At 41.7% G+C, this 27,896-nt stretch overlaps 2 protein-coding genes and 1 long non-coding RNA gene across 4 annotated transcripts; 2 read left to right on the forward strand and 1 right to left on the reverse strand.

The window, feature by feature from the left end:
• Nucleotides 1-1,216: 1,216 nt before the first annotated feature.
• LOC136695376 (uncharacterized) lies at nt 1,217-3,882 on the forward strand. The gene is made up of 3 exons (XM_066669424.1): nt 1,217-1,610; nt 2,288-3,154; nt 3,286-3,882. Exons 1-2 carry the CDS (start codon nt 1,416-1,418, stop codon nt 3,131-3,133), a joined length of 1,041 nt encoding a protein of 346 aa, XP_066525521.1. The 5' UTR covers nt 1,217-1,415; the 3' UTR covers nt 3,134-3,154; nt 3,286-3,882.
• Nucleotides 3,883-13,770: 9,888 nt separating this feature from the next.
• Nucleotides 13,771-17,525, reverse strand: LOC136695272 (uncharacterized). 2 transcript variants are annotated; one of them, XR_010802263.1, is made up of 4 exons: nt 17,061-17,525; nt 14,389-16,965; nt 13,992-14,310; nt 13,771-13,906 (listed from the first exon to the last, which is right to left on the reverse strand). It is a non-coding gene; the product is annotated as an uncharacterized lncRNA (long non-coding RNA). The 2 variants fall into 2 exon arrangements; XR_010802262.1 differs by having other exon boundaries at nt 13,992-16,965.
• A 1,792-nt stretch (nt 17,526-19,317) lies between these two features.
• On the forward strand, nt 19,318-21,793 carry LOC136695537 (uncharacterized). The gene is made up of 3 exons (XM_066669661.1): nt 19,318-19,496; nt 20,186-21,097; nt 21,229-21,793. Exons 1-2 carry the CDS (start codon nt 19,350-19,352, stop codon nt 21,074-21,076), a joined length of 1,038 nt encoding a protein of 345 aa, XP_066525758.1. The 5' UTR covers nt 19,318-19,349; the 3' UTR covers nt 21,077-21,097; nt 21,229-21,793.
• The last annotated feature ends 6,103 nt before the right edge of the window (nt 21,794-27,896 follow it).

The raw sequence follows: 27,896 nt of genomic DNA on the forward strand, positions 1-27,896 counted from the left end.
TTTATTTGGTTATTGAATTCATTAAAAATAAACAAAAAACAAATAAATAAATAATAACAATTTTTCACCAAAATTAACCTTAGTGTGTAAGCAATAAAAGTGTGTACATTTGCAAGTTGATGTGACATCATTAGGTACAATAAGGAAAGAGATTAATATTTGGACATTAACATTAAACACTACACATTTATTCTAATTGTGCGACGGTCCCTAACGCTGGAGCTGGGCGCAGGGGCAAAAACAGCGATGATCGGCTGCGTTTCTGCTTTAATCTCAGCAAGTACAGTTTAGTAAATAAAGGTTATGGATGTCGTTTTTTGGTTTTCTTTGTTACATTAGGAATCTGCAACTGTACCGATGAATATACGTTTGATAATTGGCGAAAAAAAGCGGAATTACGAATGTCGAATATGAACCCAACTTTACCGCAGTGACTGTTTAACACACAGAATGCACTCAGAGGTCTTTCAACAACAAATAACACCGTTAAAACACCTTTAAACCTTAGTGTCTAACTGCGCACCCCCTGACTCCATTTTGTTTTGCTCCCCATATGTAAAAGTCCTAGGCTCAGAGCGAATATCACACTTTGTACTGATTTTATCCAGGTTACTGCATATAAATAAAGTCTTTCGTGCACAGAAAGCACTCAGAGGAACACGGCCTGGTTTGTGTACGTTATCGACAGCGAGAAGTCAGTCGTGTTTTAATCGGGTGTGACGTCAGCTGCCCGGGGGTCCTTGGGAAGGGGAATTAGGACGGGGATGTACAGTTAGGGTCCACACTGGCTTAACTGCAGTCTACACGACGAGCCGTCTCTTGCGATTTGTAAAATTAGCTCTCGATACGAGCTTAAAAACATGCCGGCACTGGAGGCTTCCTTCTGCACCTGCAGACCCCCACTGCAAAACTGTCCACAGACGCGAAAATCCTTTTAAAAACACTGCGCCTTCTACGTTTGTTACTTCCGTGGTTAAACATGTCGAGGCAAAACAGTGAAAAAAACAAAACAAAATTAAACTCGTTTTCTAAAATGTTTAATATCTGAGTTCAAGATTATTGTAAATTTTGAGTTTTTTTTATTTTACTGAGGTTCAGTCTCCGGTTAGTTTTGCTGGGCGCAGGGGAAAACGTTGTTTACTAGTTTCCAGATCTCGATCGACCAATCAGACGATGAGTTGCGTGCAACCAATCAGAAGTCGTCCTGCGTCCACTTATCAGAAAATAGCTCGCTCTGTCTGCCGGCGCGCGGCCGAGCCGTGATGTCACAATGACCCTGGTTCCTGAACTTTCCTGAACGTTACTGAACCTTCTAGAGGTGAGGAAAAGGAGGAATGTGATTGGCTGCTGGTGGGGAACGGAATGCTATAAAAGCACCCCGCGACACGGCTCACTCAGAATCACAAAAGTCGACGATGGAGAAAGGTTGGCTATTGTTGTCTCGCAGTGAGCGTGTTATGGAGATCAGCATCCCCTCCAAGAAGACCGTGGAGGAGGTGCTGCTCAACATCTTTAACCCCTTCACGTTAAGGGGTGCCTTGGCTTTGGCCACCACCGGAGCTCTGATATATGGTATCAGACGCGGTGGCTTTTCCTGGATCTGGGGAAGAGTAAGTTCAGTGATTTATTGGAGAATTACAGGGTTAACTAGCTCTACTCTGCTTTAGAGAGTGAAATAACCGTTTGAAAGAGCTGCAGTCGGTTTAATGTGATCGTGTTACTTTAAATAGAACGGCCACGAATGTACAAGGAACTGTTTACATCATATATTCATTCCTTCATCACACCTCGGTAAAATTAATAATGGGGCTTTAGTGTCAGTAAAGAGGCCTACTAGTCCTTCGGGAAAATAAGGGCTTTTAAATGAAGAAAAAGCTTCTGTTTTAGGGATAAAATTAAACTTTAAACTGTTTCCTCTTTTAATAAAAGTGTTATTGTGCAGTTAAATAAAGAATGTATATGGAATATAATAACAATATTTATGTTAATTTTTAAATGTAATAGGATATAAATAACATTGTTATTAAATTGTACTGAGAATTATTACATTTACTGTATTTGGTTTTAATGTTTCATCATATGAATTTAATTGTATATGTTGTTTTTTATGTATTATTATTATTATTATTATTATTATTAATTATTACTGCGACCCTGAACTGGATAATGGGTTAAAGACAATGAATGAATGAGTGTTATTAATTACTATTATTATTAACTGACCCTAATTGGTCCTTTTAATGAACCATTTTCACTAAACTCCTCTTTTTTCCTTCTGAATTTGTAGAAATCACAAAACAATCAGGATGCTTCCCTGAACATGGGGGTAGATGGCTATATCTGTGTTGGCCTGCTGGACAATGAGGCAAACCAGCACAGTTCAGACCACACCCCTCTGAACACCGAGAGTGCCTCAGTAGCTGCATCAACCTCTGGATCCAATGAGGTTGATGACAGCAACGTCAGCTCTGAGCAGCCTGGTACCAGTCTGCGTCCCGCCAGGAGGACTTCGAACTGGTACGATCTATCAAAAAGAGGCTGCACGACAAAGCCCCTCACAGCCTACGCTCTCGCTACAGGGGTGTACAAACGACAGCTGGAGGCACGGAAATATAGGCCACAAGTAGAGTGTCGTATCGTGGTCATTCATGACCCGGAGTACGAGGAGATGGTGCGGAGGTTTGACGAAACCACATTCATAGGTCGAACCTATCGTGCGAGAGGTCCGAAGATCTTAGAGGCACGGACCTTTATCTTCTTGGATGAAGAGCCTGAGAGCAGCGTCAAGGAGGAGATGCCTTCAACCAGTCGGCAGCAGGACGTTGAAGGCAGTGTCTCAGGTGCTGAAGAGAGCGTGTCATCGGCAGGAGTAGTGGTGGCTCAAGTTCTTGACCACCCTGAGAGCACCAGCACAGAGCGGTGTGCTCCAACTCCTGCCACAAACAGCAGACGGTGGAAGATTGGCTCCCGTCTGAGGAAGGCATTGAGAGCCTTCAGTTGCTGCTCTGCCTCCAGAGACAGCAACAGTGAACCTGAACCAGCGGTTCAGGACGAGCCCAATCAGAACCAGGGCTCCAGGACGCCTCGAAGATCTGGAGGGTTCCTGAGGAGGCTGTTCCACAAACGGAGATGAGCAGAGTCCACAGAAGTGTTGGTAAGTTCTGTCAGCTTCTGTTTATAAGCAGAAAAATGAAGGAGGAACATTGCGTAACTGGCGCTGAAAAAAACCTGGTTTGGGAATCCAGAAACACAGTGGACTGACTGAGTGAGTGAATTTTTCCACAGATGAGCGACTGTGATGCCTCGATGATGAACTTCACATCTCTCATTTGATCAGGATGTGGGTAAGATTATAAAAACAGCTTTCCTACATCTTTGTGGGGAACATCGTTGAGGTAAAAAATTACTTCCAATCTGCTGCACTATTATTATGCCCCCAGACTATTATCATTATTGTACACTTAGTTGGTGGTCATTTAAAATCCGATCTGTAGTTTGATCAGAGGAGGATGGATCCCCTTTGTGAGTCTTGGTTCCTCCCAAGGTTTCTTCCTCCAGGCTCGAGGGAGTTTTTCCTTGCCACTGTCGCCTTCGGCTTGCTCACATTGGGCTTTGATTTAAATGTTGTGTTGTGACACTAACTATGTGAAGCTGATTTGTGACAACTTAAGTTGTAAAAGGGGCTATATAAACAAATTTGATAATCCTCTGCATGAAGCACAGTCGCACAGTGGAGTTCTCCGTGTGGATTTATATATATTTTTATATCCAAATTATATATTTTTATATCCAGATTATATATTTTTATATCCAGAATATATATTTTTATATACAAATTATATATTTTTATATCCAGATTATATATTTCTATATACAAATTATATATTTTTATATACATATATATATATTTTTATATGTTTTATAATAAAAGGTTTTTCTAAAAAAATCAATGTTTGTCTGGTTTTGTACAACTTTGTTTTCTGGATTTTCACTGCTTTACTTTAAACATCTCTGCACAAAATATTTTTAGAAATGATAAAATGGTTAAAGTGGCAGATATTCATCTGAAGTGCTCACTGTAGCACAGTTTAAATTGTATTATGTTATTTTTATGAGGGTGTGTACTGAAGCCCACTGACATCTGTTTTCAGGTGTCTTTAATAAATGATTTTTCTAAGGAGTATCTGTTTATAAAATGCCAGATGAACCTCTCATTTCAAAATGTATGCATTAGTTCATGTAAATATTAGAATATAAGGTAAATAATGGTATTTTATGAATTGTGTCAAAAGTCTGACATGGGCTTTAATGGAGTGTACTAGGCTTAAATGGCCCCTTAGAGATTAATGGTGAAAAAAGACTATCCCTTCCTAAATAAAATATATATTTATGAAATCATTAAAGCTTAAATATATGGTCTAACCATTATATCATTTTGCCCACATACAGAAATATAATATATTCCCATTTTGTTGTGTCCACATTAAAAGAAAGCCCATTTTTAAAGATACTCATCTGTTCAGAACTTACAATGATCTGTAAACTAAAGTACAACAAATCAGAAAACCTTCCGTGTACAAACTTGACCAGTTTAAATATTTAGCAGTGTATGTCTAAAGAAGATGGTGTTCAACTTCAGATTAGCTTTGTGTACTACCTCAAACTACTCTTTCCACTTGAAAGAAAATGTCCTAAATCACTTAGTTCAGAAAAATCAAAATATATCTCTGGCTGAAAATAGCAAAAGAACGTGATGACAGGTACATTCCAAGAAACACACTTGAGCAACCGTTACAGTGGAATTTGTAGAAAATAATCAGTAAATTTGCTAAACACCAAGAATTTGTGAAGGTATAACTTTGAAGAGGTATTTGTGGGAGAGGAAATTTTCTACAACCAAAAGTTCCACTGTCACATGTGCTCATGAGTTTTGCTCTAAATATACCTCAGTATGAATGGCACATGGGGTTAATGGGTTCATTTTCAAGAGCATATATATAATACGAACAGAGTCCACAGGTCATAGTCTACCAGAAGCAGTGCAATGCCTGAAAACAGCAGCGCACCAGCACGAAGACACAGCACTTAGGACACACTCCCTCGGTCGACACCAACCACAGTCCCATCCGACAGAAGTGGAGAAGACTGCCAAACTGCGGCCATGGATGGGAGGTTGCAAAAAGCTAAAAACTCCTGGATCCTATGGAGAAATAGACCCATGCAGACACATGGCCAAAACTGACCAATGCTGCTGTAGAGAGAGGGCAAGACCGCCCACTCAGTTATCATACAAACACAAACATTTCATAAATAAGTCATTAAAATATACAAACAACAAATGTATTCACCATTTTGGGTGTAGAAATTTATTTCATGTCACACACACTGTGCACTACAACTTTTTTTGTAGCTCCCATTGTTCAAACAGTTACTTTGTTCAACTTTGTTCAAGCCACGGTGGTGCAGCAGGTAGCGTGTCAGTCACACAGCTCCAGGGACCTGGAGGTTGTGGGTTCGAGTCCCGCTCCGGGTGACTGTCTGTGAGGAGTGTGGTGTGTTCTTCCTGTGTCTGCATGGGTTTCCTTCGGGTGCTCCGGTTTCCTCCCACAGTCCAAAAACACATGTTGGTAGGTGGATTGGTGACTCGTAAGTGTTAGTGTGTGTGTTGCCTTGTGAAGGACTGGCACTCCCTCCACTGTGTGTTCCTGCCTTGTGCCCAATGATTCCCAGTAGGCTCTGGACCCACTGCAAACCTGAACTGAATAAGTGCTTACAGACAATGAATGAACTTAAAGCCAAAACTGTCATTGATAAACAGTGGTATTGGCCAATACAATCGGGATATTAATTTGCATATCGTTTTGTGTCTACTCTGAACTAATTTTACCCTCTCTCATTACCTTCGCTTTACTTACAGCTCAGCCAGAAAACAAAATGAAAACTGTTGACAACTGAAATATAAATGGAGTAAATGTATTATAATTATATTATTACATCGTGTACTTACAGTACGTTTTGTACGTCTTACACAATGCAACGTCCTTAACTGAGAACAGACATATTCAAGGAATAAAACATTCTATTTTAGGAGCTAGATTCTGAATTTGAGTTTTCCGTTGCACCTTAAACAATGCAGCAGAAACGTTCTGACACCTAAATCTTAATTCCACTTCAAGTGGCAGCTAACATTCGGGTACATATCATTTACTTTTGTGAAACCCTTCACCTCCATCATAACGGGGCCAAAACTCAAAAGTAACAGGTTTTTGAACTGAAAGTGAGACAGAGAAACGCAACTGAGAAAACGCACAATTAAAAGCAGTCAATAATTATTTATGAAAGTGAAATTCAAACCTGACAGTTAAATGACAGATATTAGAACGAGCGGACATTTGTAGCACTACAGAAACCCTGAAGAGCCTGATAACTTCTTTCATTTACTTTTTGCTGCCCTGACCAAGAATCCAATCAATGCTCTCACTAATGAAGGTGCTACTAAAGGAAAATAAAAGTTTAAAGCACGTTCCTGAGACTAACTTCCACATTATTTATTTATTTCTGCCTGTTATACGCACACCAAATACAGTTTAAATATTTATAGCATCACATGTACAAATTTAGCCATCAAAGCTTTAAATAAACAAAGACAAGAACAAATACAAAAACATTTAAAGAACGTCCTACTGGTGAGTTGAGCCCAAATGGTTCAAAAATATGTTTAAATGGCTAAAATTGTACAAGTCATGCTAGAAATATGTTTTAGTGTATTTAACATCCAGAAAAAAATAGATAACATGGAAGCAACATATATGAAACTTTTACTTTCCTTTTGTAGCACCTTCATTTAAAAGAGCATTGATTGGATTCTTGAACAGTACATTCATTTATTTGTACATTGTCTGTAAGCGCTTATCCAGTTCAGGGTCGCGGTGGGTCCGGAGCCTACCAGGAATCACAGGGCGCAAGGCAAGAATACACTCTGGAGCGGGCGCCAGTCCTTCACAAGGCAACACACACTCACACTCTCTCTCGCACACACACACACAAACTCACACTTATGGATACTTTTGAGTCACCAATCCACCTACAGACAGTCACCCAGAGGAAACCCACGCAGACACAGGGAGAACACACCACACCCGTCACAGACAGTCACCTGGAGGAAACCCACGCAGACACAGAGAGACCACACTACACCCCTCACAGACTGTCACCCGGAGGAAACCCACGCAGACACAGAGAGAACACACCACACCCCTCAATGACAGTCACCCGGAGGAAACCCACGCAGACACAGAGAGAACACACCACACCCGTCACAGACAGTCACCCAGAGGAAACCCACGCAGACACAGAGAGAACACACCACACCCCTCACAGACAGTCACCTGGAGGAAACCCACGCAGACACAGAGAGAACACACCACACCCCTCACAGACAGTCACCCAGAGGAAACCCACAAAGACACAGAGAGAACACACCACACCCCTCACAGACAGTCACCCAGAGGAAACCCACGCAGACACAGAGAGAACACACCACACCCCTTACAGACAGTCACCTGGAGGAAACCCACACAGACACAGAGAGAACACACCACACTCCTCACAGACTGCCACCTGGAGTTGAACCCACAACTTCCAGGTCCCTGGAGCTGTGTGACTGTGACACTACCTGCACAGTACAACACAAAGGAAAATGAAAAGATCATTAATAGTGTTTTGAGGCAGTAGCTGCGTCTGATTTGAGAGGCTGCATCCTTTGAAGAACGCATTTGTAGACCGATTATGTCACAGCGGCGTGACTAGGCTGTCCCATTTCGGAAGCTCCTTCATATGCGGTGTGAAGCCTAATCGTACATCCTCGTCCTAATGCCCCTTCCGCTGGTTTCCTGTGGTTGATGTCGTTTTTATTACTTTCTGCAAAGTCAAAAGTTTACATACATTTCATTAGTATTTGGTACCATTTTCCTGTATGGCATTTCAACTGTATGACTTGGGTCAAACGTTTTGGATATCCTTCCACAAGCTTCTCACAATAGTTGGTAGGAATTCGGGCCCATTCCTCCTGACAGAACTGGTGTAACTGAGCCGTGTTTGTAGGCCGCCTTGCTCGCACCTGCCTTTTCAGCTTTGCCCATACATTTTCAATAGAGATCAGGGCTTTGTGATGGCCACTACAAAACTTTGACTTTCTTATACTTAAGACACTTTGTAACCAGTTTGGCGGTATGCTTTGGGTCATTGTCCATTTGGAAGACCCATTTGTGCCCAAGGCTTAACTTCCTGGCTGATGTTGTCTTGAGATGTTGCTTCAGTATTGCCACATAATGTTCTTTCCTCATGATGCCATCTATTTTGTGAAGTGCACCAGTCGCTCCTGCAGCAAAACAACCCCACAACATGATCCTGCCACCCCCGCGTTTCACAGTTGGGATGGTTTTCTCCGGCTTGCAAGCGTCTCCCTTTTTCCTCCAAACGTAACGATGGTCATTATGGCCAGACAGTTCAATATTATTTTCGTCAGACCACAGGACATGTCTCTAAAAATTAAGGTCTTTGTTCCTGTGTGCGTTTGCAAATTGTAATCTGGCTTTTTTATGTTTCTTTTGGAGTAATGTCTTCTTCCTGGCAGAGTGGCCTTTCAGCCCATGTTCTCGTTTCTCTGTGGATAAAGACACACTCTTACCAGCTTCAGCCAGCGTCTTCACAAGGTCTTTTGCTTTTGTTCTTGGGCTGAGATGCACATTTCAGACCAAAGCACGTTCATCTCTGGGACACAGGTACACACAAAAATATAAAATACCTAAAGAAATGGATAGACATACCAGTAATTTAGCTAGAGCTGTATTTTCATGAGCTAATCACACATCTCTATGTGTAAACAATTGACTTGAGTTCAACTAAACATGTTTATACTTTTATTTGTTAAATAAACTTCCACTATATTTTACATTGCTAAGACATTGGTTAACTTATTAGCAGCTGTTAACTTCATCATACTTGTTTTTTTTTTCATGCATAGTGGGGCCATTAATGTTCATTAAATGTGATTGAGAAAAAAATGCTGAACTGTGACAAAGGAGACAAAGAGATGTTTTCACTTGTATCCATTTACTATAATAAGAATTTCGAAATTATGAAGAAAATTCTCTGTAAGGTCCATCACAGCATCCACAGACTAGTCCCCAAAAAGCAAGCCATTGGCAACAGTGGCAAGGAAAAACTCCCTGTCAGGAAGAAACCTTGGGAGGAATGGTAGACGCAGTAAATCCTCAGTGGTTTGTAAAAGGCTTCTCACAAAATTTTTCAAAAGTGTCTCACCTCTCTGAATGTAAACTCAACAGGAGCCATTTCATATGAACACACACATGGACATCCAGAACCTGACATGCCTTTTGATCACCTACAAATGGATTTTATTGAATTAACACCACGTCTGAAAAAGAAATATTTGCTTGTGATCGTTGACATGTTTTCAAATCTTTAACACACATCAGCTAAGTAATTGACATGCCACTACACAAACACTGTGCCTATCACCCTATGAGTGCAGGGGCGGTAGAAAGAGCAAGTGACACAATAAAACAAAAACTGATCAAAGTGTATCAAGAAACAGGGCTAAATCAGGTGGAAGCCTTGTGTTCTGTTTTGTGTGATGTACACAGGAGGGTGAGAGAATCTCTACCAAGCCCAGCAGTTACAGGACACACGGTGAAGCCTGGGGATTGGATCCTGACTAAGGTCTACATGAGGGCGAACTGGAAAGTGGATCGCTGGCAAGGACCGTTCCAGGTGCTCCTGACTACTCACACTGCAGTGAAGGTTGCTGAGAGGGACACGTGGGTCCACATCTCACACTGCAAAAGAGCCCCAGCCCCAGAATTGACACAACAAATTCACCATGGCAGGAAAATGTACATCTTGTTCAACCTGTGAACAAGCATTCATCTTCGCCTGCATCGTCCTGACAGCGTCCATCTGGATGACGGTGAAAATATGCAGGGAAGCAAAACCTGAGACTACAGAAAGGTTCATAGACTACAGTCAAAATGTTTACTGGCAATATGCAAACTTCACAGTGAAGACAACTGGTAACGCACATGACACGTACACTGTATGTTCACTAATGCCACATTCCAGCACTGATCCTTTTGAGTCTTCACTTTCTGAAAATACATATGATGAAGTGAATAAAGCTTGGATGGGTTTGGACCAGGGGTCGGCAACCTTTACCACTCAAAGAGCCGTTTGGACCCGTTTCACACAGTAAAGACAACACTGGGAGCCACAAAACCCTTTTGAAATTTTTAATGAAATAACACTGCAGATAACAGGGTGTTTTGCCTTTGTGCGATGTATAAACAAACTATACTGTGTTACATTCATGAAATCAACGAACGACTGCAGGGAAAATGAAATAACATTTCTGCATGCAACAACATTTTAACTCTGAAAAAAAGACGTTGGGTTGGCGACAAAAATATTTTAAATATTAAAATATTTTAGATGTTACAATCGCCACATCGCCATAATCTTCATAGAATTACATTTTGAAAATGAACAAACTAAAATAAAATAAGTTTTAATTACAGTTTAAAAAATAATACTTATGTTACGTTTCAGTCTAGGGGATGGGTAGAAAGAGAAAAAAAAAAGAGAAACTCACACAGTTTAGAATAAATGAAAAAAGTGTATTTACAAAGAAAATATAGATATTAAATAAATCAAACAATCAAATCTTATAACAACACACAAAACTTAAAGCCATATCTCCAGGGGTAAGCCACGGCCAAAATAACAAACATAACCCAACACTAACTCCAACCCCAACACTAACTTTGCTATTCAAACCAAATAAACAAATAAATGACAATAAATAACCCTGACTCCCTATCTAACAATAAACCAAAAGAAAATAGATAAACTCAAAAGGCGCTTACCCCCTTTCGGCACAGGTGACCACAAAAATAATAAACAGAACAGAATCAACCCACACAAGGAAACACACAGTCTCCAGAAGTTCACAACTAACACACAGAAGGAAACACACAGTCTCCAGATATACACTGTTCCCACACAGAGACAGAGCAATCACCAAGTTAACACACACAGGGAAACACACAGTCTCCAGAAATACATAGTCCTCACACAGAGACAAAGCAATCACCAAGTTCACAACACATGGCAATTCACAATTGGAAAAAGGGGCTTGTCAATCTTCAGCTTCCTGCTTCTTTTATAGGCAGATACAGGAAACACCTCAGTAGCCAGCAATCCCAGAAATCTCCACAGCTCCACCTAAAGACAGGGAGGGATAGCAAGACAACAAGAAAAGGAAAAGAAGAGAGACAGGCATACAACCCGTAACAACTTATTTTCAAAAGCTGAGCCGCATCAAAGAGATCAAAGAGCTGCGGGTTGCCGACCCCTGGTTTAGACACAACTAGTTATAATCTTACCAGCAAATTCATTCAGGAACATTTAAATCCCCATTCTCCATTCTCAATCCATCTTCTTAACTTTACAAAAAGGTTCCTATAATGAGACAGAAGCCTTTAAAACCACCTCCTTTATTGAAATTGAACAAACAAACATATATATTTTCTTCCTCTTTTAACCTCTGTGTAGTAATACAAGTTTCCTTATGCAGATTCTAGAGTTTCTGTATGTGTTTAGTGTCCTTAGAGACAAGGGGGGACTGTAATGGAAATGTTTATATCCATCCATTATCTGTAACGGAAATGTTTATATCCATCCATTATTTGTAACCGCTTATCCAATTTTAGGGTCGCGGGGGGTCCAGAGCCTACCTGGAATCATCGGGCGCAAGGTGGGAATACACCCTGGAGGGGACGCCAGTCCTTCACAGGGCAACACAGACACACACACACATTCACTCACACCTACGGACACTTTTCGAGTCGCCAATCCACCTGCAACGTGTGTTTTTGGACTGTGGGAGGAAACCGGAGCACCCGGAGGAAACCCACAAGGGGAGAACACACCAACTCCTCACAGATAGTCACCCGGAGCGGAAATCGAACCCACAACCTCCAGGCCCCTGGAGCTGTGTGACTGCGACACTACCTGCTGCGCCACCATGCCGCCCGAAATGTTTATATGTCTCTGTTAAAGACCGTCTGCTTCTTTTGTCTGTATATTCATTTCTAATCGTCAACAGAACTCACAAACTAAGTGTATGTCAGGTCAGTTCGAGGGCAGCTCTTTATCAGAACAAAACATTCTGTCCCTCATCTTGTTTATCAAACTGGGATGTCTCTAAGGACACTAAGCTTGCAGAAACTTAAGAGTGATTATCTTATGGTTATGACGTATGCACTACCTTTATAAACTCTCTGTGAAAACATCTTCTTTGTCCACATTCACATAGTGCTCTGTGCTATTGTGTGTTGACCACCTTAAGGTTAATAAACTACTTTCTGATTGCAAATGCTCTGTTAGATTTCAATTCCTAATACTCGTACTTATTTCCTCCACCACCATCAACAGCTTAGAAACACCCTAGTTACCATGACAACTACACAAAAATACCCTAGCAATAAACAAAAGATACAACAGTAATTGCATACCAACAACTTAGGGTTCAAAGGAAGTACTTAGCAACACCCTAAGGATTATTAGAAATACCAACAAAGTTTCTAGAGACACCCTAGCAAGATACACTGCACCTTCCAGAAATCAGGGATAAAACAGAAAGGTGTATTCTGTCTGTTTTATTTATATATACAACAATGCTTTTATATAACAACAACACATTTCATAAAGTACATATATGACATGTAAATCTATTAGGAAACTGTCATTTAAACACTTAAGACAAATTCATGTTTATAGTATTCAGTACTCCTTTTGAAGTGTATTAAGTTAAAAATGCTAAGACTCTGAACCTGCATTCAAATTCACAAAACTTTTTAACAACTTAATGTCCTCTCTCTCTCTCTCAGTTGATTTAAAGGCCAGCTTTCCACCAAGTCCTGTCCAATTCATTTTCATAGCAAGGCCATTGGAGAAAAGTCTCCCCTTTATCCTCCGTACTGCATCTTTTGTAGATGTCCCTCCCATAACAGCAAGCACATTGACCCTAAAATAAAAAAATAGTAGTATAAAAAGTACATTGACCCTGTTGTCTGGCAGACACGTCTCCTTCCACACCACTCAAACTCTGCAAGACAATGCCAGCTTTTTACCTCGGGTGTGTACCAAATGAATGAATGAGTTACACTTAAAAACTCTATACAATGTACAAGATTTTAGAGTACTGTATAATTTATACGTCCTCTGGTTCTGTATCAATACTTTCACCAAAATAATAAAAAACACCTCACACTGACATCAGTTGAACAAGTGAAACAGAAAAACTATTTAAAATAGGCAGAACTTTGAAAAACACAAACACTAACGAACCAATGGAAAACACACAAAAACACGAAAAAGAATAATGTGAAACTATATACAAAATTAATAATTTAGGGCCCTCTTCACAGCCTTTCTCATTCTCTCATTTTTGGATTTTAGTGGGCAATGTTTCTTAGTCCAAAGTCTCCTTGGTGACACACCTGATAATTTTAGTGGTGAAATTGCAGTCTTTTGGAGCACCACACGAGGGACCAACTTCCTAAGGGGCTTTTTCCTTCCTTCATCTTTTTCCTCCTGCTGCTCCTCCTTCTCCTCCTCCGCCTCCTGCTCCTCCTTCTCCTCCTCTGCCCCATGCTCCTCCTTCTCCTCTGCCTCCTGCTGCTCCTTCTTCTCCTCCTTCTCCTCCTCTGCCTCCTGCTCCTCCTTCTCCTCCTCTGCCTCCTGCTGCTCCTCCTTCTCCTCTGCCTCCTGCTGCTCCTCCTTCTCCTCTGCCTCCTGCTGCTCCTCCTCACAGCTTGTCATTTAACTGAGGGGAAAAAAAACGGCTATGAGACAGTGTGTAGAATTAGGTTTTCATATTTTTACAAGTAGTGCACCACAGTATGACATACCTCTTCATGCGATGAACCACTTTCTTGGTATTTGATGTTGGCTTCCTCTTCACTTGTTGTCTCTTCTTCCTCACGTCTCTGTCTTTTTCTGGAATTTTCCTGTGCATTTTCCTTTTTGATTCTGTTTTACTCAGGATTCATCTGCCAACACAGGCGGCTCCTCTTCAGGACCCTCCGCAAGGCTTTCAAACCATGACCTATGTTCAGCAGCCTTTTGAACACTCACATTTAGGGCATAATACTTGTTGACAGTGGCGAGGTCATGACACATGGACTGAGATACTTTTGTTCTTTCCTGTGGTCCCAGGGCATTCCTAGCCTGTAAAGGATGACAATATATCAGGTCATTAGGGGAGAGAAGGAAAAAAAAAGGTGGTGTTATGATAGTCCTGCTCACACAATGCTTCACTTGCGTAGGTGGCGATGGAGCTGCTTATGTCTGTGAATTTGGGCTTCCCTGGCAGCTTCATCTTTGTCCAAGCCACTTGCATGTATTCATTTAGATTTTTGCAGGAATTCAGAGTTGAAGTTGAGAAGTAGTACTTGGAAGTAACATTTCCCATCAGCATTTGCCTGACTTTTATGTAGTCTGTCATCCACCCAAACTCTTTAGCTGTGAGGAGGAGCTGGGCGACACCAAACGCTTCGTTTGTTTTGTGCGTCTCAACCTGTTCCAATGGTAAGAGAGCAAATAAAGAACACATAACACATGTGCTGAGGAAGTAATGACGATAGTAGGAAATTCAAGAAAATGCTTAAATTAATGAGGTACAAATCTTCCTTTGTGTCATGTTCAGGTAGCACTACCTCCTCCACATTTAAGTTCTGGTTCTCCTTTGCCTGATAATCTTGGGCTAAGTACATAATTATAATCTAGGGGGGTGGCTTCATTTAGTGCTGAATATTCATTTGGTCTAACCCATGTTTCTATGAGACAGAAAACATTGAATTTATGATCACTTATGATATCATTTACGATGACTGCTTTTGAGTTTAGTGATCTTATGTTGAGTAACCCACATTTTAGTTCTGAGGTGTTGTTGCTACGTGTTGTGTATGATTTAATATTGATTAGGTTGCTGAAACAGGCTGATTTGTTTTTCTACTATAAGTTCGGGAGAAAGACACAGTCTCAATACAGATGAACCTAGGTGACGCCTCAAGGCAGTTCGCAGACGGTCAGTTTAGCCTGTCTGTCTGCGGCCTGGTCCCGGCTCTGGTTTGTCAGCAGCTGTCTACACTATTCTGCTGACCAACTAAAAGACTATGTGCTACGCTGCAAGAAATTAAGGCAGCACCCTCCCGCGTGGGGTGGATACCATCCCTACCTATAAGACCAGGCTTGCCCTCGAGACGTAATCAATTGTCTATAAAGCCCACTTGATTTTCGGAACACAACTTGGACATCCAGCAGTTTAACACCAAAAGTCTGCTGTAGGCTTCAGCGCCACGCCGCATTGGGATGGGACCAGAGCAGATTACGGCATCGGACATCGTCTGGGCGAGTTTAAACACCTCTCTAATATTACCCTTAGTTACCTCAGACTGCCGCAGACGAATATCATTGGCCCCTACATGAATGACTATCCTCGAATATCTCCTATTAGCTATCAGTCTAAGGTTGCCACTAATATCCGGCGCTCTGGCTCCCGATAAACAGCTAACTGTTACTGCCGGCGCCCCTAGAGGAGTAGCTAATTTCACGTGTCGAACAATAGAGTCTCCTATAACCAGAGCACTCTTAACAGGCTCCTCAGCAGGTGCTTCACTGAGTGGGGCAAACCTGTTTGACATGCGAATCTGAGGAGCATGGTGTCCCGGTGGGCTAGCTTTGGCCTCAGCGTTAGCATCAGTCTTAGCTGTCCGGCTATGTTGCAGAGACGTCACCCATTCACCCTGCAGTGAGGGCTCTAACGCCGGAGTCGAGGGGGTGCTAACTCTCCCTAAGGCACCTGGAGTTGCTAACACTGAATCTCGCTGTTTATCCCTTGATAATAATAAGCTCCGGATGCGCACTTCTAGCTGGTCCACTTTCTCCACCAGAGAGCTAACTAGCTGACACTTAGCACAAACACAACCACTATCATTATTGCTAGAGGTGGAAAAGGGAGTTAAACTAAACATGCCACACTCTGAGCAGTCAAAGCAGCCAGTAGTAGCCATGGAATTGCAGGTACTTACTACTTTTGGTTGATTTTAGGAACTTACACCAGAAACTTTACTCCAGGGGCCGGTGGCAGTTTTAGTGCCTCTGTAATAAAGTTTCCTGTGGAAACAATCTATAAAATAGATCTATGGATGTTAGTAATTTGTAAAAACAGAAATAGGTACAAAAATAACAGTAGAAACAAGTAACAGGAAAGCCAGAACGATCAAAACAGCTTCTTCGAAACCGGTCCAGGAACTATCAAAACTGGGTTGCCAGATCCTCAGAGATCCCCTTAATTTATTTATCCCTTTATTTAAACAAATTACACTTTCTAAAAACAAAAACACATAACAGATGTGCTGAGGAACTAATGACAATGGTAGAAAATTAAAGTAACCATAAAACATCTGCTGCAGCTTGATTGAGCGTTTTTCAGTAAGAATCTCTGTGAACAAAAAGAGCAAACAATGAAAATTTGCATCGTCAGTGTGGAAAAGTGCATTAAGCTGGTTAATTAAAGCACCATTACCAAGAATATGCGGAATCTCTTTCTTGGCTTCTTCTTTGCACTTTAAAAGTGTAGCCTTGGAGATGATTTTGAAGTCTTTTTGGTTCTTCGCCTTAATTTGGTGGACTACCATGGACCGTCTCTGTTTTCTTATAATGCCCTTTATCTCCCTTGTGATGTTTATAAGGGAGACTCTTTTGAGGCGGCACGTGGGAGGAGGGGTTTCTTTAACGTAACCCATGAACTCAGCAACATTTTTCAGGTAATGTGCCAGCGTGCTTGGCACCACCTTCTGCATCACCAGGCTGTTTACTCATCTGCAAAGCACAAAAAAAACACCAGTCACTTATACACACATTTCACACATCCACTAACATTAGTGTGAAAATAGCAAAAATGTTCACATACATACTCTCTTAGCTTAGGTGTATTTTCCAGGAATTGGAACGTGGCAAGATGCATCTGGCCTTCTGCCATAAAGCTCAGAAATCTTTTTATCCTGTACACTTTACTCTGCACATTGTTTTTTAATCTATATGTTGGATCTGGCCCCTCTTTCTGAAGCTGGAAGTTATCCTACAGTTCATCTAAAGAATCAAATCAAATACATTTTGTATAGCGCTTTTTACAACTGATGTTGTCACAAAGCAGCTTCACAGAATTCCAGTAAGACAAAGATTTGACATGAAATGTAAAAAAAAAGAAAAACAAGTGAGTGAGGCCAGGGGCGACAGTGGCAAGGAAAAACTCCCTCAGCTGAGGAAGAAACCTTGGGAGGAACCAAATCTCACAAGGAGTGACCTATCCTCCTCTGGTCAATCTACTGGTGATAATAGTTAGGAGTCCGTGAGAACTTCAGTGTAGGGGCAGCTTCAAGGCACTTGGTGATTGCTGGAGAGTGAGCTGAATTTTTCATCACAATAAGCCTAGTAATGTGTGAAGAATATATATCTGTACCGTTCTGTGTTGGTTTGACATCATTAGGTCCAATGACGTAAGAGATTAATAGATTTATATGGTTATCATATGGTAATCATTATAAAAATAATGACATTTTCGTTAAAAAGGGTAACCATAGGTTTGATTTTTCTAACTGCCATCCCTTCTAAACGCGTGTAGGATTGGATTAAATAAAATAAAATGAGAGATTAATAGATTTATATGATTATTTTAATCATTATGCAATTAATGACTGAATTTTTCATCCAAATAAGCCTAGTAAAGTGTGAAGAATAAATATCTGTACTTTTCTAGGTTGTTTTGATATCATTTGGTTCCATAACGTTTAATATTTATTTGGTTATTGAATTCATTAAAAATAAACAAAAAACAAATAAATAATAACAATTTTTCACCAAAATTAACCTTAGTGTGTAAGCAATAAAAGTGTGTACATTTGCAAGTGGATGTGACATCATTAGGTACAATAAGGAAAGAGATTAATATTTGGACATTAACATTAAACACTACACATTTATTCTAATTGTGCGACGGTCCCTAACGCTGGAGCTGGGCGCAGGGGCAAAAACAGCGATGATCGGCTGCGTTTCTGCTTTAATCTCAGCAAGTACAGTTTAGTAAATAAAGGTTATGGATGTCGTTTTTTGGTTTTCTTTGTTACATTAGGAATCTGCAACTGTACCGATGAATATACGTTTGATAATTGGCGAAAAAAAAGCGGAATTACGAATGTCGAATATGAACCCAACTTTACCGCAGTGACTGTTTAACACACAGAACGCACTCAGAGGTCTTTCAACAACAAATAACACCGTTAAAACACCTTTAAACCTTAGTGTCTAACTGCGCACCCCCTGACTCCATTTTGTTTTGCTCCCCATATGTAAAAGTCCTAGGCTCAGAGCGAATATCACACTTTGTACTGATTTTATCCAGGTTACTGCATATAAATAAAGTCTTTCGTGCACAGAAAGCACTCAGAGGAACACGGCCTGGTTTGTGTACGTTATCGACAGCGAGAAGTCAGTCGTGTTTTAATCAGGTGTGACGTCAGCTGCCCGGGGGTCCTTGGGAAGGGGAATTAGGACGGGGATGTACAGTTAGGGTCCACACTGGCTTAACTGCAGTCTACACGACGAGCCGTCTCTTGCGATTTGTAAAATTAGCTCTCGATACGAGCTTAAAAACATGCCGGCACTGGAGGTTTCCTTCTGCACCTGCAGACCCCCACTGCAAAACTGTCCACAGACGCGAAAATCCTTTTAAAAACACCGCGCCTTCTACGTTTGTTACTTCCGTGATTAAACATGTCGAGGCAAAACAGTGAAAAGAAAAACAAAATTAAACTCGTTTTCTAAAATGTTTAATATCTGAGTTCAAGATTATTGTAAATTTTGAGTTTTTTTTATTTTACTGAGGTTCAGTCTCCGGTTAGTTTTGCTGGGCGCAGGTGAAAACGATGTTTACTAGTTTCCAGATCTCGATCGACCAATCAGACGATGAGCTGCGTGCAACCAATCAGAAGTCGCCCTGCGTCCACTTATCAGAAAATAGCTCGCTCTGTCTGTCGGCGCGCGGACGAGCCGTGATGTCACAAGGACCCTGGTTCCTGAACTTTCCTGAACGTTACTGAACCTTCTAGGGGTGAGGAAAAGGAGGAATGTGATTGGCTGCTGGTGGGGACTGGAATGCTATAAAAGCACCCCGCGACACGGCACACTCAGAATCACAAAAGTCGACGATGGAGAAAGGTTGGCTATTGTTGTCTCGCAGAGAGACGCTCAACTTCTTCAACCCCTTCAAGTTGAGGGGTGCCTTGGCTTTGGCCAACACCGGAGCTCTGATCTACGGCATCAGACCCGGTGGCTTTTCCTGGATCTGGGGAAGAGTAAGTTCAGTGATTTATTGGAGAATTATAGGGTTAACTAGCTCTACTCTGCTTTAGAGAGTGAAATAACCGTTTGAAAGAGCTGCAGTCGGTTTAATGTGATCGTATTACTTTAAATAGAACGGCCACGAATGTACAAGGAACTGTTTACATCATATATTCATTCCTTCATCACACCTCGGTAAAATTAATAATGGGGCTTTAGTGTCAGTAAAGAGGCCTACTAGTCCTTCGGGAAAATAAGGGCTTTTAAATGAAGAAAAAGCTTCTGTTTTAGGGATAAAATTAAACTTTAAACAGTTTCCTCTTTTAATAAAAGTGTTATTGTGCAGTTAAATAAAGAATGTATATGGAATATAATAACAATATTTATGTTAATTTTTAAATGTAATAGGATATAAATAACATTGTTATTAAATTGTACTGAGAATTATTACATTTACTGTATTTGGTTTTAATGTTTCATCATATGAATTTAAATGTATATGTTGTTTTTTATGTATTATTATTATTATTATTATTATTATTAATTATTACTGCGACCCTGAACTGGATAATGGGTTAAAGACAATGAATGAATGAGTGTTATTAATTACTATTATTATTAACTGACCCTAATTGGTCCTTTTAATGAACCATTTTCACTAAACTCCCCTTTTTTCCTTTTTTCTCTTTTTTTGATCATGGAGGAGATGCCTTCAAACAGTCAGCAACAGGACGTTGAAGGCAGTGCCTCTGGGGCCAATGACAACGGCTCATCGGCAGAAGTGGTGGTGGCTCAAGTTGATGACCACCCTGAGAGCACCAGCACTGAGCAGTGTGCTCCAACTCCTGCCACAAAGACCAGACGGTGGAATATCGGCTGCCGTCTGAGGAAGGCATTGAGAGCCTTCAGTTGCTGCTCTGCAGCCTCCAGAGAGGTTGATGACAGCAACGTGGGCTCTGAGCAGCCTCGTACCAGTCTGCGTCCCGCCAGGAGGACTTCCAACTGGTACGATCTCACAAAAAGAGGCTGCATGACAGAGCCCATCATCACCTACGCTGTTGCTACAGGGGTGTATGAAAGAGAGCTGGAGGCCCAGCAGAGGTATAGGCCACACGTGGAGTATCGTGTGATGGTCTTGGATGACCCGGAGTACTATGAGTTTGTGCGCCTGTTTGACGAAAACACAATCTTAGGAAATTACTATCATGTGAGAGGTTCAGTGGCCGTAGATGCACGGACCGTAATCTTCTTGGATGAAGAGCCTGAGAGCAGCGTCATGGAGGAGGCGCCTTCAACTAGTCAGCAGCAGGACGTTGAAGGCAGTGCCTCTGGTGCCAAAGAAAGCGGGTCATCGGCAGGAGTAGTGGTTCCAGTTAATGGCCACAGTCCAACTCCTGCCACAAACAGCAGACGGTGGAAGATTGGCTCCCGTCTGAGGAAGGCATTGAGAGCCTTCAGTTGCTGCTCTGCCTCCAGAGACAGCAACAGTGAACCTGAACCAGCGGTTCAGGACGAGCCCAATCAGAACCAGGGCTCCAGGACGCCTCGAAGATCTGGAGGGTTCCTGAGGAGGCTGTTCCACAAACGGAGATGAGCAGAGTCCACAGAAGTGTTGGTAAGTTCTGTCAGCTTCTGTTTATAAGCAGAAAAATGAAGGAGGAACATTGCGTAACTGGCGCTGAAAAAAACCTGGTTTGGGATTCCAGAAACACAGTGGACTGACTGAGTGAGTGAATTTTTCCACAGATGAGCGACTGTGATGCCTCGATGATGAACTTCACATCTCTCATTTGATCAGGATGTGGGTAAGATTATAAAAACAGCTTTCCTACATCTTTGTGGGGAACATCGTTGAGGTAAAAAATTCCTTCCAATCTGCTGCACTATTATTATGCCCCCAGACTATTATTATTATTGTACACTTAGTTGGTGGTCATTTAAAATCCGATCTGTAGTTTGATCAGAGGAGGATGGATCCCCTTTGTGAGTCTTGGTTCCTCCCAAGGTTTCTTCCTCCAGCCTCGAGGGAGTTTTTCCTTGCCACTGTCGCCTTCGGCTTGCTCACATTGGGCTTTGATTTAAATGTTGTGTTGTGACACTAACTATGTGAAGCTGATTTGTGACAACTTAAGTTGTAAAAGGGGCTATATAAACAAATTTGATGATCCTCTGCATGAAGCACAGTCGCACAGTGGAGTTCTCTGTGTGGATTTATATATATTTTTATATCCAGATTATATACTTTTATATCCAGATTATATATTTTTATATACAGATTATATATTTTTATATACAGATTATATATTTTTATACCTTTTTATATACAGATTATATATTTTTATATGTTTTATAATAAAAGGTTTTTCTAAAAAATTCAATGTTTATCTGGTTTTGTACAACTTTGTTTTCTGGATTTTCACTGCTTTACTTTAAACATCTCTGCACAAAATATTTTTAGAAATGATAAAATGGTTAAAGTGGCAGATATTCATCTGAAGTGCTCACTGTAGCACAGTTTAAATTGTATTATGTTATTTTTATGAGGGTGTGTACTGAAGCCCACTGACATCTGTTTTCAGGTGTCTTTAATAAATGATTTTTCTAAGGAGTATCTGTTTATAAAATGCCAGACGAACCTCTCATTTCAAAATGTATGCAATAGTTCATGTAAATATTAGAATATAAGGTAAATAATGGTATTTTATGAATTGTGTCAAAAGTCTGACATGGGCTTTAATGGAGTGTACTAGGCTTAAATGGCCCCTTAGAGATTAATGGTGAAAAAAGACTATCCCTTCCTAAATAAAATATATATTTATGAAATCATTAAAGCTTAAATATATGGTCTAACCATTATATCATTTTGCCCACATACAGAAATATAATATATTCCCATTTTGTTGTGTCCACATTAAAAGAAAGCCCATTTTTAAAGATACTCATCTGTTCAGAACTTACAATGATCTGTAAACTAAAGTACAACAAATCAGAAAACCTTCCGTGTACAAACTTGACCAGTTTAAATATTTAGCAGTGTATGTCTAAAGAAGATGGTGTTCAACTTCAGATTAGCTTTGTGTACTACCTCAAACTACTTTTTCCACTTGAAAGAAAATGGCCTAAATCACTTAGTTCAGAAAAATCAAAACATATCTCTGGCTGAAAATAGCAAAAGAACGTGATGACAGGTACATTCCAAGAAACACACTTGAGCAACCGTTACAGTGGAATTTGTAGAAAATAATCAGTAAATTTGCTAAACACCAAGAATTTGTGAAGGTATAACTTTGAAGAGGTATTTGTGGGAGAGGAAATTTTCTACAACCCAAAGTTCCACTGTCACATGTGCTCATGAGTTTTGCTCTAAATATACCCCAGTATGAATGGCACATAGGGTTAATGGGTTCATTTTCAAGAGCATATATATATATAATATGAACAGAGTCCACAGGTCATAGTCTACCAGAAGCAGTGCAACGCCTGAAAACAGCAGCGCACCAGCACGAAGACACAGCACTTAGGACACACTCCCTCGGTCGACACCAACCACAGTCCCATCCGACAGAAGTGGAGAAGACTGCCAAACTGCGGCCATGGATGGGAGGTTGCAAAAAGCTAAAAACTCCTGGATCCTATGGAGAAATAGACCCATGCGGACACATGGCCAAAACTGACCAATGCTGCTGTAGAGAGACGGCAAGACCGCCCACTCAGTTATCATACAAACATTTCATAAATAAGTCATTAAAATATACAAACAACAAATGTATTCATATATACACTGCACCATTTTGGGTGTAGAAATTTATTTCATGTCACACACACTGTGCACTACAACTTTTTTTGTAGCTCCCATTGTTCAAACAGTTACTTTGTTCAACTTAAAGCCAAGGGGCGGCACGGTGGTGCAGCGTGTCAGTCACACAGCTCCAGGGACCTGGAGGTTGTGGGTTCGAGTCCTGCTCTGGGTGACTGTCTGTGAGGAGTGTGGTGTGTTCTTCCTGTGTCTGCATGGGTTTCCTCCGGGTGCTCCGGTTTCCTCCCACAGTCCAAAAACACACACTCTCACACACAAACTCACACTTATGGATACTTTTGAGTCACCAATCCACCTACCAGCATGTTTTTTGGACTGTGGGAGGAAACCGAAGCACCTGGAGGAAACCCACACGGACACAGGGAGAACACACCACACTCCTCACAGACAGTCACCCGAAGGAAACCCACGCAGACACGGAGAACACACCACACCCCTCACAGACAGTCACCCGGAGGAAACCCACGCAGACACAGAGAGAACACACCACACCCCTCACAGACAGTCACCCGGAGGAAACCCACGAAGACACAGGGAGAACACACCACACCCCTCACAGACAGTCACCCGGAGGAAACCCACAAAGACACAGGGAGAACACACCACACCCCTCACAGACAGTCACCCGGAGGAAACCCACGCAGACACAGAGAGAACACACCACACCCCTCACAGACAGTCACCCGGAGGAAACCCACGAAGTCACAGGGAGAACACACCACACCCCTCACAGACAGTCACCCGGAGGAAACCCACAAAGACACAGGGAGAACACACCACACCCCTCACAGAGTCACCCAGAGGAAACCCACGCAGACACAGAGAGAACACACCACACCCCTCACAGACAGTCACCCGGAGGAAACCCACAAAGACACAGGGAGAACACACCACACCCCTCACAGAGTCACCCAGAGGAAACCCATGCAGACACAGAGAGAACACACCACACCCCTCACAGACAGTCACCCGGAGGAAACCCACGCAGACACAGAAAGAACACACCACACCCCTCACAGACAGTCACCCGGAGGAAACCCACGCAGACACAGAAAGAACACACCACACCCCTCACAGACAGTCACCCTGAGGAAACCCACACAGACACAGAGAGAACACACCACACCCCTCACAGACAGTCACCCGGAGGAAACCCACGAAGACACAGGGAGAACACACCACACCCCTCACAGACGGTCACCCGGAGGAAACCCACGAAGACACAGGGAGAACACACCACACCCCTCACAGACAGTCACCCAGAGGAAACCCACAAAGACAGAGAGAACACACCACACCCCTCACAGACAGTCACCCAGAGGAAACCCACACAGACACAGAGAGAACACACCACACTCCTCACAGACTGCCACCTGGAGTTGAACCCACAACTTCCAGGTCCCTGGAGCTGTGTGACTGTGACACTACCTGCACAGGACAACACAAAGGAAAATGAAAAGATCATTAATAGTGTTTTGAGGCAGTAGCTGCGTCTGATTTGAGAGGCTGCATCCTTCGAAGAACGCATTTGTAGACCGATTATGTCACAGCGGCGTGACTAGGCTGTCCCATTTCGGAAGCTCCTTCATATGCGGTGTGAAGCCTAATCGTACATCCTCGTCCTAATCCCCCTTCCGCTGTTTTCCTGTGGTTGATGTCGTTTTTATTACTTTCTGCAAAGTCAAAAGTTTACATACATTTCATTAGTATTTGGTACCATTTCCCTGTATGGCATTTCAACTGTATGACTTGGGTCAAACGTTTTGGATATCCTTCCACAAGCTTCTCACAATAGTTGGTAGGAATTCGGGCCCATTCCTCCTGACAGAACTGGTGTAACTGAGCCGTGTTTGTAGGCCGCCTTGCTCGCACCTGCTTTTTCAGCTTTGCCCATACATTTTCAATAGAGATCAGGGCTTTGTGATGGCCACTCCAAATCTTTGACTTTCTTATACTTAAGACACTTTGTAACCAGTTTGGCGGTATGCTTTGGGTCATTGTCCATTTGGAAGACCCATTTGTGCCCAAGCCTTAACTTCCTGGCTGATGTCTTGAGATGTTGCTTCAGTATTGCCACATAATGTTCTTTCCTCATGATGCCATCTATTTTGTGAAGTGCACCAGTCGCTCCTGCAGCAAAACAACCCCACAACATGATCCTGCCACCCCCGCGTTTCACAGTTGGGATGGTTTTCTCCGGCTTGCAAGCTTCTCCCTTTTTCCTCCAAACATAACGATGGTCATTATGGCCAGACAGTTCAATATTAGATTCATCAGACCACAGGACATGTCTCTAAAAATTAAGGTCTTTGTTCCTGTGTGCGTTTGCAAATTGTAATCTGGCTTTTTTATGTTTCTTTTGGAGTAATGTCTTCTTCCTGGCAGAGTGGCCTTTCAGCCCATGTTCTCATTTCACTGTGGATAAAGACACACTCTTACCAGCTTCAGCCAGCATCTTCACAAGGTCTTTTGCTTTTGTTCTTGGGCTGAGATGCACATTTCAGACCAAAGCACGTTCATCTCTGGGACACAGGTACACACAAAAATATAAAATACCTAAAGAAATGGATAGACATACCAGTAATTTAGCTAGAGCTGTATTTTCATGAGCTAATCACACATCTCTACGTGTAAACAATTGACTTGAGTTCAACTAAACATGTTTATACTTTTATTTGTTAAATAAACCGCCACTATATTTTACATTGCTAAGACATTGGTTAACTTATTAGCAGCTGTTAACTTCATCATACTTGCTTTTTTTTTCATGCATAGTGGGGCCATTAATGTTCATTAAATGTGATTGAGAAAAAAATGCTGAACTGTGACAAAGGAGACAAAGAGATGTTTTCACTTGTATCCATTTACTATAATAAGAATTTCGAAATTATGAAGAAAATTCTCTGTAAGGTCCATCGCAGCATCCACAGACTAGTCCCCAAAAAGCAAGCCATTGGCAACGGTGGCAAGGAAAAACTCCCTGTCAGGAAGAAACCTTGGGAGGAATGGTAGACGCAGTAAATCTACAGTGGTTTGTAAAAGGCTTCTCACTAAATTTTTCAAAAGTGTCTCACCTCTCTGAATGTAAACTCAACAGGAGCCATTTCATATGAACACACACATGGACATCCAGAACCTGACATGCCTTTTGATCACCTACAAATGGATTTTATTGAATTAACACCACGTCTGAAAAAGAAATATGTGCTTGTGATCGTTGACGTGTTTTCAAATCTTTAACACACATCAGCTAAGTAATTGACATGCCACTACACAAACACTGTGCCTATCACCCTATGAGTGCAGGGGCGGTAGAAAGAGCAAGTGACACAATAAAACAAAAACTGATCAAAGTGTATCAAGGAACAGGGCTAAATCGGGTGGAAGCCCTGCCGCTGGTGTGCATGAGTCTGAGACAAAGAGTGTGGTCCAGGACGAAATTCTCCCTTTTCCAGATAATGTTTGGCCGTCGGCCAAATACAGGATGTGCTCCCAAAAGTGAAACACTGGCCTTGGAAGACGATCACATGCAAAAATACTGTGCAACGTTGTGTTCTGTTTTGTGTGATGTGCACAGGAGGGTGAGAGAATCTCTACCAAGCCCAGCAGTTACAGGACACACGGTGAAGCCTGGGGATTGGATCCTGACTAAGGTCTACATGAGGGCGAACTGGAAAGCGGATCGCTAGCAAGGACCGTTCCAGGTGCTCCTGACTACTCACACTGCAGTGAAGGTTGCTGAGAGGGACACGTGGGTCCACATCTCACACTGCAAGAGCCCCAGCCCCAGAATTGACACAACAAATTCACCATGGCAGGAAAATGTACATCTTGTTCAACCTCTGCAAGGTGACAGCATTCATCTTCGCCTGCATCGTCCTGACAGCGTCCATCTGGATGACGGTGAAAGCAAAACCTGAGACTACAGAAAGGTTCATAGACTACAGTCAAAATGTTTACTGGCAATATGCAAGCTTCACAGTGAAGACAACTGGTAACGCACATGACACGTACACTGTATGTTCACTAATGCCACATTCCAGCACTGATCCTGTTGAGTCTTCACTTTCTGAAAATACATATGATGAAGTAAATAAAGCTTGGATGGGTTTAGACCAGGGGTCGGCAACCTTTACCACTCAAAGAGCCGTTTGACCCGTTTCACACAGTAAAGACAACACTGGGAGCCACAAAACCCTTTTGAAATTTTTAATGAAATAACACTGCAGATAACAGGGTTTGTTGCCTTTGTGTGATGTATAAACAAACTATACTGTGTTACATTCATGAAATCAACGAACGACTGCAGGGAAAATGAAATAACATTTCTGCATGCAACAAAACATTTTAACTCTGAAAAAAAGACGTTGGGTTGGCGACAAAAATATTTTAAATATTAAAATATTTTAGATGTGTCAATCACCACATCGCCATAATCTTCATAGAATTACATTTTGAAAATGAACAAACTAAAATAAAATAAATTTTAATTACATTTTAAAAAATAATACTTATTTTCAAAAGCTGAGCCGCATCAAAGGGATCAAAGAGCTGCGGGTTGCCGACCCCTGGTTTAGACACAACTAGTTATAATCTT

Source organism: Hoplias malabaricus, chromosome 4 (assembly GCF_029633855.1).
Source record: "Hoplias malabaricus isolate fHopMal1 chromosome 4, fHopMal1.hap1, whole genome shotgun sequence".
NCBI lineage: Eukaryota > Metazoa > Chordata > Actinopteri > Characiformes > Erythrinidae > Hoplias > Hoplias malabaricus.